General features: G+C 39.0%; 1 protein-coding gene across 5 annotated transcripts in view; it reads left to right on the forward strand.

The window, feature by feature from the left end:
- Positions 1 to 13321, forward strand: part of CNTN6 (contactin 6) — a 223589-nt gene that overhangs the window by 96420 nt on the left and 113848 nt on the right. For 3 of the 5 annotated variants that reach the window (XM_043518977.1, XM_038411464.2, XM_038411462.2), the window contains exon 4: positions 2229 to 2404. In XM_043518977.1, the coding sequence (XP_043374912.1) occupies positions 2229 to 2404 (176 nt within the window). The remainder of the gene's footprint in view (positions 1 to 2228; positions 2405 to 13321) is intronic. The other 2 variants (XM_043518978.1, XM_038411465.2) reach the window with 1 other exon arrangement.

Raw genomic sequence — 13321 nt, forward strand, 5'->3', positions numbered from 1 at the left:
CTGACTGTGATATAGATAACTGCTTCATGTAAAAGGCTGATGGATGGCCATTACCCACAGCTCTGCTTGTCCTGATAACAATGTGAAAGATAAAATAGGACATAGGAATTCAAGGATCAAAATTAGCAGCAACTGGAGGCAAGCAAAATATTGATGTTCTGCAGTGGCCACTAGACTCCGTAATGTTAAAGCATTCATAAAACAGAAGTCAGAGATATGGAGGATCCAGCTAAATTATTTAAAGCTACTAGAATTTGTTCATGAAATTCAATTGATTTGATATTTGATCAATCACTTCTCATCTTTAAAAGCATATATCCTCCTCCAAGGTCATGTTTCTTGTCTTTCTCTGTACATATTTATCAAGATTTTCCTTACAGCATGCAGTGACATTTCCCATGATTCTTTGAAGCATCTTCTCCTACTCACAAATATTCCTCACAATCAAATTCTATGGAGAAAACCCTCACAGTGTTTGGCTCATGTAAAGTATTTTGCAATACACAGCAGGGCCAGCTCCTCAGATAATGTAAACAGGTATAGCCTATTGACTTTAATGAAGCCATGCCGGTTTATGAGAGCTGAAGATCTAGCTTCCAGTGTTTACATTTGTGGGAAATGATTTTAGTTTAGAAGATGTTGGTGAGAGTACAAAAGTTTGTTTCAAGTTTTTGACTGTAGAATCTTGTTCAGCTAAACTACCATCATTGTGAATAATCTTATTGCTGAAGCTAATTAGTACTCTATATTTTGCTCTGTGATATTATGGATAATTAACAAACAAAATTCCCTCGGTGCAGAGGGCTCACAGAAGGCATCCGTGCCACTTAAGCCATCCAGGAAGTGTCTACATCCTTTGCAGGCCACAGAGGGGTCTACACCATCTTCACATGCCAGTGCAGGGTGTGAGGAGTGGGTAGAGTGGAGTGTGGGGACTGGATTAGGTGAAGAACCACAGGGTCATGTGGAGCCAGTTGTGCTAAAATGCTATGTATATGCAAGGACAAGGCTTCAGATTTCAGAGTAGCAGCCCAGTTAGTCTGTATCTGCAAAAAGAACAGGAGTACTTGTGGCATCTTAGAGACTAACAAATTTATTAGAGCATAAGCGTTCATGGGCTACAGCCCACTTCATCAGATGCATAGAATGGAACATATAGTAAGAAGATATATATATGTATACATACAGAGAAGTTGGAAGTTGTCAACTGTCTAGGACTATCTTGATTATCTCTACAAAAGTTTTTTTCTCCTGCTGATAATAGCTCATCTTAACTAATTAGCCCCCTACAGTTTGTATGGAAACTTGCAATTTCTCTGTATAGCTATCTATCTATCTATCTGTCTATCTATCTATCTATCTTCTTACTATATGTTTCATTCTATGCATCCGATGAAGTGGTCTGTAGCCCACAAAAGCTTATGCTCTAATAAATTTGTTAGTCTCTAAGGTGCCACAAGTACTCCTGTTCTTTTTGAAGGCTTCAGATGTTAATCAAGACCACCCCTGGAGCAGAATCTATTGAGGGGCTTCAACCGATATGAATGCTAGTTCTTTGGGCTTTAACTTGAGTTATGTTAATTTCATCCTAATGTGACTAATGGCAAAGCCCTGAAACATTTCCCTTTTAAAAATAAATATTTATTTTCAGGGAAGTATAATATTTATTTTGACATTTGTAAGTAGCTGTGAAATGTTGCAGACACAATCTTTCTACTTAACAGACTAACAGAGACAAATCATGTTTTAAAATAGCAGCATTCTCATTATTACATTATAAATCTCAGACATGCTATATAAAACCTTTCTGCTTTCTTCTCCTCTTTGAAGTATAATCCTTTCTGATTTATATCTCTAAAATATTTCTATAATCAAATTTATGACATCACTTGCAAGGGCCATAAAACACTTTCAGGTACCATTTATATTATAAAAATAGTGTATCTCTCATCAAGGCATATTCTGCACTCCCAATTGGATGGATAATTTAATTTTTATGAATAAGTTATCATTACTTTTTGTAGATATTGGTTGAACGCTGGTGACTAACATAAAAGCAGCAAAGATTTTTAAACAATAGAATTATTGATAATATTAAGATTGATATAAAAAGCATTCTGATATTTAACCATACTTTTATTGTTACAGGTATTCTACAGCACGCTATTTGATAAATATGAATAGGCTCTGTAAATTATAAGCATAATTTGATTTTTTTCCCCTCAAAGGTGGAAGCAAAATGGCACAGATATTGATCTTACCATGAGTTATCACTACAGGTTGGTTGGAGGCAGCTTGGCAATCAATAACCCACATACAAAACAGGATATTGGAACATACCAGTGTTTGGCCACAAATTCATTTGGAACAATTCTGAGCAGGAAGGCAAAGCTTCAATTTGCATGTAAGTTGCTAAGACTGCATTTATTAAAGCATTTCTAAGTAATTCTGTATGTGAAATGTAATTTATTTGATAATTAAAGTATCACGATGACCACAATAAAAGGGGTGGATTTACCTCTGCAGTGCTTTTCTATTATAAATTAAAAAACCCTATTTTCTCATAAAATATTAACAAGAAAAACAGACTTCCAATTCCTTAGAGCACTCAGAGAACAATAATTACCACTGATGATTGAAAGGTCAAGAAAGATGAATGCAATTACTTTTGTTCAATAAACCTGTTATGTTTTTTGTTGTTTTTTTAAGAGGTCTTTTATTTTATTTTTTTGGTGGGAGTGATATTCATTAGTTATCTAGTTCCACACCTAGCCGCATGCAAAAATTTGCAGGAAGACTAGGCTTTACATTTGCTACAACATAATGATATCCAACAGAGTCACATAAATGTCACACCGGTAATTACTTCAGCGACATTTTGTTACATTAACAGGCATACAGTAAGATACCCTTCTTCCTTATACACTGTGCAAAAGGATACTGTTCTGCTGTGCTGAAATGTGTCATATTTCAGCCAGATTGGATACAGGTGCGATGTCAATTTGAACCAGTTTGAGAATTATTATGCTAACTCTTTATTTCTTCTGCACATTTTTGAGTGGTCAGTGAATGCTGTTGGTACCCTCAAAAGAAACTTGAAGGAAGCCACACGTTTTACTTGCACTCATTTTTTTCAGTCTAAAGGTCTGCACTGTCTGTTACTGTGAGAAAGCAATTGTTTTCAAACCTCATAAATAAAACATACTTCTAAAGCCAACCTTATGTCTCTATTTCAGACATCAGTAAATGTATTCATTATTAATCCTGTTCCATTTCTCATAGGAAGTCTCAGGTCACAGAGGTTATACACAGGAGACATCAGAGGTTGAGATGGTTCACAGACATTTTTTTCGTAAAGCTGATCATTTGTATTGGGTTTTATAGTTTTCCCACTGAATTTCTTAAGCAAAGAGCTTTGGTCTCTGGAGATGGGCAAATGAAAACTAAATTTTAATTCATCATATTCTGACCCTTTTATATTTGCTTTTCTCAAATATTTCTGCAAGTAACCTTTCATTCATGGGAAATGAATTCCACGCTTGAAGGTGAAATATGCTTTGTGACAAAACAAAACCCCTGTCAGGCAGAAGTAGTGGAACAGCCATCTTAGAATTTTGTTTGTGGAGACTGAATGAAGAAGGAAGCAGGGCAGGCTACTGGGAGTAAACTGGGGAATGAACGGAGGAGGAGGAGATCAAGAGAGGAAAAGGAAGATGCCCAGGAGGCCCTAAGAGGAGGAGGCTGAAGGCTGCATATATGTCACAGATATACCTGTAATCAAGGTGTCTATTGGAGTCCAGCTCCAAATGTGATGAGGGGAAACTCCTCCTTTTCTTCACCTGCAGGCACATTGTCCTGCCAGGAGGAAGATACATCCACCTGAAAAGGGAGCCTCTAGAAAAAATAAATGGCATATGGGCCCTACTCACAGGATTTCCTGAACATTTCTAGAAATATTCTTCTTCTCACAGCCTGGGTAGGGGAAGGAGGGAGCTACAAGATGAAAGGAGCATTGGAAGAGTAGAAGAGGAACCTGGAAAAAAGAGAAATGGGGCTTGCAGGAAGGACTGGAAGGAGTTTCTGTCTCTTTTCACTTGGAAGAAGGAAGGGAGACTATTCTCTGCCAGGCTGCTGTTGCATGTTATTTTTACACAGTTCTTGGCATGAATCACATGATCAAGAGTTTTAACCAGGATGGCTGACAGAGACACATTCCATATGCGGAGCTTGTGTTTGAAGTAACATCCACAGGAAGACCTCCCTGATGCAGAGAAGAGAAAACTTTGCCAGGTAATAGAGTAGAAACACAAACCTCTATTTGGCCAAAGAACTTGAAGGTGAGAATAAATCTGAGGCAAACTGCAAAGATACATATCTCCAAACTGAGTAGGAGTTAACTTTATTGCATGGTGCTAGGCCACAAGCAGGTCCACTCCTTTCAGAAGGATGACTTAGATCTCAGAATACTGAGGACATTGTCTTTGCCAGGCAAGTATTATTAGGATCTACAAACAAGAATACAATAATCAGCAGTGGAAAGCAAGGATACTACATAGGAGACTATGAGAACTCTCTCACTCCTAGATTAACATACCAGAAACTGGCCACCAGTTATTGGGGTGAAGTTAACCAAAACCTAAAGGAACACACAAATGACTTTTCCCAGGCAATTCTGCTGGTCAGAAAACCTGCATAAGGAGTACATAACTGAATGCAACTAAAGCAATTCAACAACTAGTAAGGACTATGGCTATATGGATAGTGTTAAATGGTTTTGTCTTATTAATACACAGTTTTTGGCACTCTACATTGGTGAAGCATTCTACCAGAAGAACTTAATTCACTGGGAGATAAAGTCCCTTAGTGATATACCACAAGCTCCAAAGATTAAAGATCAAGCAGTTTGTTTATTGAGGCTTCATATCCCCAGAGATACACTTCCCACAGCTATTTGTGCTACCAATATGGAATAGGTTTCAGAGTAGCAGCCGTGTTAGTCTGTATTCGCAAAAAGAAAAGGAGTACTTGTGGCACCTTAGAGACTAACAAATTTATTAGAGCATAAGCTTTCGTGAGCTACAGCTCACTTCATCGGATGCATGAAAAAAAACTTTTTTTTTCCACCAAATTTATCCGATGAAGTGAGCTGTAGCTCACGAAAGCTTATGCTCTAATAAATTTGTTAGTCTCTAAGGTGCCACAAGTACTCCTTTTCTTTTTGCAATATGGAATACAAGATCCTAGTTTTCATTTGTATGGACTAGATGAACCAGCAAGTGACAGCAAACATTAGTACTAATATGCAGACGTATAAGAAAGAGGAATGCAAACAGATATGAAATCCTAATTTCATGTAGAAGGCTTCATTATCAGAGGAGATGGCAGAAATGCAGCAAGAAACTCAAGTGAAAGCACCAAATAAAAAAGTCACTCTGAACATATGGCTCACAATTTGGTTTACAGAAAAAAAAGACAGAGACACTGAGAAAGGCACAAGGGCACCGGGTGAGGGGTCTAGTACAAAGTCCTTGACAGACAGGTGAAAAGATAGGAAGACAGAAAGGGATTTTAATTCATTCAGTCTAGTCACTTTCATGATTGGCACCTGCATGGCTCTTGGTCCCAATCCTAATACAAAAGCATCATAGCTTTTAATCAGGTTTCCACCTATGGGTCCAATCAAAAGAGAATTAAAATTGTGGTGCAAAAGTAGAGTCACAAAACTGCTCTTATAAAATGAAGGGAAAGGCCTTGATAAATCAAACACTGACTTTTCTTTGGTTTCAGAGTAGCACTGCTTCATAGCCAGCTGATACATTGCCCACTCCAAGGCCCCATAAACATCAGTAGGAGTTTGGGGTGTCTCAGGATCCCATTAGTGCATTGGGTGGGAACTCTGAAAGTTAGTTCTGTAGGATCTGGTCCTAAGTTTTTATTTGTATTTTTTTTGCCTGAAACAAACAATGACTCAATTCTACAACTCTCCCATAGAACAACACCTTACTATACAAGTGGTCTCACTGATTTCAGTGGACTACTCACCCAGGCCCTGCACCTGCTACTGGTCTGCAGGGACTTCAAGAGGGCTTTGTGGGAGTGCAGGGGTCTGCCCAACTGCTTCAAGATCAGGTTCCTAGTAATGTATTACTCATTAGATTTAAGTGTGGCATAATCAGACCCTATATAAATAAATAGCAATAGTGGAAATAATTATAATTATGTAGTAACTGCTTCTTATTATATATGAAACATGATTATTTCACAGTTACATTCTCCCATTCCCTATCTTCGCACCTCTCTCCATTTGTTTCTTATGTACACCTGTTGTTTCATATCTTATGCTAACCCCTTTGTGACTGGATGTGTCTATTTTATTATACATGTATGCACTGTGCCTAGCGCAGTGGGGCCCCGATCTCTGATTGGGGCCTCAAGATACTATTACAATCTCAGTAAAAATAATAATTTTCATAATATATTTGGGAAGGGGAATTTTAAGTATATTTGTTTCCTTATTACAAGGTAAATAACCATAAGTTATAATGTAAATTACTGTTACTCAAAATAACTTCATGTCTTCCTCCCTCTTCTCAAACTTGTTGGCCACAAATTCATTGCACACCTCAACAAGATTTGTGAAATTATGAGCTTTTTCTACCTAGAGAAACAAAACAATTGCTCCATAAGATTACAAATAGGTGTTCAGATTCAGCTGGAGTTTCCCTCTTATACTCCATTAAAAACAGCTGTCAAATCAAAGCATGCAGGAGGAATATTGTGTGGGAGGAAGTGACATAGATTATTAAAATAAAAGACAGTATCGAGAGAGAGGACAGTGTGAACACATAGATTGGGGTGGGTAAACTTTTTGGCCTGAGGGCCACATCAGGGTTGCAAAATGGTATGGAGGTCCGGGTAGAGAAGGCTGTGCCTCCCCAAACAGCCTAGCCCCTTCCCCCTATCCACCCCCTCCCACTTCCCACCCCCTGACTGCCCCCCTCAGATCTCCCGACCCATCCAACTCTCCCCCCTGCTCCTCATCCCCTGACCGCCCCCTCCCGGGACCCCAACCCCTAATATCCAACCCCCCCGTTCCCTGTCTCCTGACCAGCCCACTCCGAACCTCCAACTTATCCAACCACCCCCTGTCCACTGACTGCCCCCCGGGACCTCCTGCCCCTTATCCAACCCTCCCCCTTCCCCCCGCCCCCTTACCATGCTACTCAGAGTGGCAGAACTGGCTTATTTGAAAGCCTGGGAGGTGGGCAGGCGCAAGCTGCACTGCCCACGCGGCGACATGACTGCGGGGGAGGGGCCAGGGCCAGCCTCCCCGGCTGGGAGCTCGGGGCCAGGCAGAATGGACCCGCAGGCCAGATATGGCCCGCGGGCCATAGTTTGCTCACCTCTGACATAGATGCTTTAGCAGGACACATGGCATGGCCATGCCTAGGTTATTCATACTTCTTGGTGAAAATTTGTGTCATCCTAAATAGAAAGGAAATTGTACATATTCCCTATAAAGAATATACTTTTAAATTAGAAGCCGCAATTAAGCTTTGATTATTCACTGCCCAATATGCTTTTCAACAGTTAATGTTATCTAGATAATAACTGGAGCTCCATGAGTCAAATCCATATCCAGATCTGGATTTCCAACCCCTTCAAAGGAGCAGATCCTGGATCTTGCTTTTGTAGGCAGTCACAAAAAATGGATCCAGAATTAGATTTAGATTCTGAATCGCCCCCTCCACCTCCAAAGTCAGGAGTCAGCAGCCATCTATTTTATCATCACCTAGGTGACAAATTTAGCCATGGTGCAGAGGTCTAGCATGAGGGTATGTGCATGGTTAACCGCTGAGTGGGGGAAGCCTTCAAGAGAGCTGCCATGCAGAGATGCCTCTGCATTTCCTTTGGGCAGTGCAGAGCGACTAACCTCAAATAGGGTGGTGATAGGCGAGGACTAGGGCCAGGTCAATGCTAGAGCCATGGAATCTGAGTGTATGTGCACCCAGTGATCCTAAAACAGAACACAAATGGTGCAAAGGGACTTCAGCTCTATTCAAACTCATATGCTGGAGTAGCAGCCAAGGAGTCCATCTTGCCCATCTTCACCACACTTCACTAAGTCTGAAAAATCAATCAGATTAATAATTATAGAATAGTCTGAGTGATGATCTGCAAATATTGAATGACAATTAACTAACTACTGGTTTTGGATTCCGCATGGTATTTTCTAAAACAAAAATGTTACATTTAGCATGGGTGCAGGCTTCCCTGACTTGAGAGTTTTAGTTTGCTTTTTCCAGTCATGAACGTAGCATTAAAAATGTTCACTGCCAGCATCCTCCTAGATAACTATGGAATGAAAGGATCCTTGGTGATAATGCCACAAGAAAATGGCGTTTCTAGAAATTGTCACAGAGCCAACCAAAGCAGCCATTTGGGATGTCATTTCATTGCCAGAAATAGCAAGGGTGGAAGCACAGGAACATCAGAAAATCCACAAGATGAAAAAGCATCCCAGTTCATGGAAGAGTTTTGACCAGTGAGTGTTTCTCTTCTACTTTGGAGTTGAGAGGTATTTTCTTCATACATATGAAGGAGTTGTTTTTCATAAAGCCAGTCTATTTTTATAAATGAGGATTATATAACTCACATACAATTCCTTAAAAAAAAACAAGTCATAAAGAACTGTCAGAGTTCAAACAGCTGGGATTTTATCACTCCAGCACTAGGGATTTGCTTTAATTATTTCATCAGTTTTAAGTAAAATAAGTACATGCAAACAACTGAGCTTGGGGGAAATACCCATAACCAGTTCCAGTAAAGCAGTCCATCCTTGCCCATTATTATTTTTTTTAGTTCCAAGTAATGATCCAAACCTACACAAGCACATTCCAGAAATGACAAGTCAAACAACATACTGAGGGAAAAAAGACTATGTTGTGAATCAAATTATGTGAAACAATATCATTCATGACTATTCATAGAGAGTGAATACAGCAGACCAAATATTTAAAACATCCAATTTGTCAGGGATGTGAAATGAGATTCTTTCTAATACAATAAAATCACTTTGTCATATATTCCATTACTAATCAGAAGAAGTGATGATGATTTCTATTTAACACAGGTCTATTCCTTTCCTATGTAAAAGTCAAGTGACAGTCAGAAATCCTTAATTTTTACTTGAGAACTCCAATAAACATTCACAGGAACTTAAATTCAGGTACAAGATTAATGGGTTTCAAAAGAAAGCAATATTCTTGGATCAGGCAGCACAGACATATTTGTCCACATTTTTAAAAGCTTTCCCTTTTATTTTAAACAGAGTTTTAGTTGTATTTTGCTTGGCGTTTTATGGCCACATTTAGATACCCATTGATTTCAATGGGATTACTGAGAAAGCAAGATGCTACTCCGTGCAAAGGTATCAGAACCTGGACGTTATTATCAGTGTTAGAGAGAACATCTCATGTTCCATTTTCATGTTCCCTGCCCTTGGCTGGAGATAAGGTTCAGTGCTGGCACACAAGAATTTTGGATGTAAAACCAGGAATTGGAATAGATGGAAGAAATCTGGATTTCCTGAATTCTCTAACACAGTGTTTGCCTGACTGTTGTTCGTGTAGAAGACACAAAATATTTTCTTTGTTAAAGTGACAAATGGAAGAGGAAATGGCCCCTCTAGGACACGATCTTCTGTTTTGTAATAGGGAAAAAATAAAAAAAAATAAAACCCCAAATCTTTATTAGTATCTAACCATTTTAGGATAAGATATTTAAAAACATTCAGATCCATTTAGTTGTAGCTAGATCATGACAGTATCAGGTACGTGCAGAGCCCTTTTAGACATTTTTTGTATGAGATGCTCAGAAAGCATAAAATCCAGCTTTTCATCTGATTATTTCATCATGTTGTTTACCTTGACTGCACACAAATTACATGAACATCACAAAGCAACATAGCATGCCTCAAAATGTCATAACCCTTTTTACTTGAACCATATGTTTTGAAACAGAAAATAGAAAAATCAATGCAGTTAAATCAGATCAGATATTCTGAACTTATGAAGTCTCAACATGCATGAATTTCCCTCCAAATGGCTCTTACACTACTAGCTAGGCTGATAGTATGCTACTGTACATGTGTTGAGATGCCCATTGGAATTATTATGTCATGATTAAAGATGTAGTGGGTGTAGTATCTACTGCCCAGGAGTAAAAGCTTTCTCAGGTAATTTGCACCACTGACTACCAATTAACTACCTTCAAATGCTTGCATACTGATCAGCCAGACTTTATCTGCTTGTACTGTATGACAAAAATCATTGCAATATTTTTTCTTCTTAACAAATAATTGTATGAATTCCATAGTATTGTTTACATTTTATTAATTTTTGCCAAGGTTGAGAATTATGGATATGATTTTCAAAAGCTCCTAAGTAAACTAGGAGACTAAGACCTATCTTCAAAGGGGACTTAGACCCAAATCCTCAAAGCTGTTACGGAATTAGGCACCTAAATACCTTTGAGAATCTGGCCTTAGTCCTTTAAAAGTCTAAGTCCCATTAACTTAGTCACTTTTGAAAATGGGCATTTGGCTCCTAACTCACTTAGGCACTTTTGAAAAATTTACCCTGTGTCTCATCTTGGGTAAGGAGCAGCCCATTACTGCTCCATCCTCGGAGCACTCCAGGGAAGGAGTTGTGACTTCTAGAGATGGAAGCAATCTGCAGTTGACCCATATCAGCAACAAAGTACTTCCCCAGCAGCACTGACTCTCTATCACTGGCCAATGATTGGGGGAGGTGGGACAGAGCCAAGTACCATTTATTCTCCATCCCTCTCTGGCCACTCTTTATCTTCCTATGGGGGGGAAGGAAGTAATACTTCCAAATTCAGACCAGGAACACCACAGAGAGAAGTAAAAGGGGCACTTGAAGCCTCCTTATTCCCCAATAGGGGCACATAGGACAAGTCACAGTTTTGTCATTTGTTTTACATGGCATTATCATGACACCTAAATAGAATAACGCCTAAAACACACAATCATTGCTTAAAATTGTTCCCATATCATCAGTGGAGAAGCTTGTCTCAACTTGTATGCACATATAGGACCAGATAGAGTACAGAGGAACATAGGACTGGAAGGAATTTCCTGGGTCATCCAGTCCCCCACTATCCCCCTCTATCACAGGCAAATCCTTCATCTAATTCCATTTATAAATGTATCAAGCTCCATCGTAAAACTAATTAATTTGTTTGCCCACTACTCCTACTGGAAGATTTTTCCAGAACCTCACTCCGCTGATGATTAGAAACTGTGTGATTTCCAGCCGAATGCATTGCACCTCACTCTGTCACCAAGGCAAGATATGCCCCAGTGTGGATTCACCCTCAAAGAGTTCATGCAGTGGCAATGAATTACTGCCTGCCCTCCCTCAGCATTTCTCCCAAGTGAGGAAAGAGCAGCCCACTTTACCAAACTCAAGCAAGACTAAAGTGATGTTGGTAGTAGGAGGGGAATTATTTGAAGATACCCCACTGCTGACTGACATGTGCCTTCAGGTTGTTAAATGGGTCCACAACCTGAGTTCCTCGTTGGAGTCTTGATTATGACTGGGTACTCAAATAGCTAGCAGCAATAAATGCCTAATCCCAGCTGTGATTGGCTAGAATGTGACCAATAGGAATGGGCATAATCTGCTGTGTATAGAATTGTAATAGATAAGCCTGGTGTTCACAAATGCAACTCCTTATTATGTAGAAACAAATCCCAATTGGCTGGAAAAGCTCTGCCTTGTACAAAATGAATCTATCCATCTGTTTATGAGCACAGATCACCAAAGAACCCTCCACTCCGAAGCCCATCCCCACCATAGGTTTCAGAGTCCAAGTTGCAACTACAAAGCACTGTCTACACAGCTCTTTTTAGAGAGCTAGTTCAAACCCTGCTAGCCCGAGTCTTTCGACTCAACATTGTGTAGGCATACCCTGGGAGACCTGGGTTCAGTTTCTATGTCCGCCATAGACTTTCTGTGTGACCTTGAGTATGTCACTTGTTCTCCTTGTGCCAAAGTTCCCTGTCTATAAAATGGGGATAATAGCAATTCCATACATCAGAGAGTTGTTGGGAGGAGCATTAAAGATTATGATTTGCTCAGGTAATAGGGACCATATAAGTATTTGAAGGTTATTTTTTAGTTAGATACTATTTACTCTTCTGTTATTCCTATAGAAAGGTGTATCCTAAATCAGCCTGTTGTAAATTGTCCTGGAAAAAGCAGTATGTGTGATTAGATATTGTTGGTAACAAAGAATCTATAGGTCCCAGAGCTGTTGGATTCTGATTGATACAATTTAATATTTTTGAAGGGTAAAACCAGTCTCTTTATTTGCGGTGTGGGTGAAGTTCCTTTTTATCTATCCGAGTTTCATTGAACACAATATGACTTAGCTTCCAATAAATTATGGAATGCAATATCTACAATGTCCACATGAGCTTTTTTATTTTTGGCTTGGCACAAAAAATAAAAAGATAGATGGAGATTTGGAAAAAATAAGAAAACCACATAAAATTCTCAGTAATAAATGACTGTTTTCTTTGAAAAAAAAGTAATTAAATCAGTTTTTATTACTTATTTATTCTTGTACCACAAATAAATCTTGCTTAATATCAGTTTCAAAGACATAAGATAAAGCTCAATTATTTAGTCTTTATATTATACAATTTCCATTCAAGGGACAGAAAGAGTCTTCATCATATAATAATAATAATAAATAATAAATAATAATAAAATAATAAATAATAATAATAATACTTTTAATAATAAAAGCGAGAAAGGCCCCAAACTTAGCTATTCAGGATAAAAAGGATAAATTCTGATATGAAGAATCACATTGTTTTTACCTCACAGAGCTATAAATAGTGACATCTAAGATGTTAACATCTTGAGTTGAAGTTAAAAACCATAGAACTGGGGTCATGTTCACAAGCAGGATTATGGCCGCTTTTCACTAATCAGGTGAATTCCAGAAAATTCAGAGGGATGTCCCTGCTGGTGTTTTGTGCAGCAACTGGACCCTGTGACTCCCCCCACTCCTCCTGGGGTACAGGTTGTGTGGGGGAGAGAGAAGGTGGGGGCATGTCAAGGGTCCAGATGGGCAACCCTGCACTGGCTCAAGATCCATTAAGGACCTACTGCAAAGTTAATCTTTCGAGACAAGCATTTGGATAGGGCAACAATGGGTGGGATGGGGATCTTTGTTATATTCTGTGTGGAAGGCTCATGTGTTGTGAGATCTTCTGCTTTTTCTA

The sequence above is a fragment of the Dermochelys coriacea genome, chromosome 7, assembly GCF_009764565.3.
Source record: "Dermochelys coriacea isolate rDerCor1 chromosome 7, rDerCor1.pri.v4, whole genome shotgun sequence".
In the NCBI taxonomy this organism is placed as follows: Eukaryota; Metazoa; Chordata; order Testudines; family Dermochelyidae; genus Dermochelys; species Dermochelys coriacea.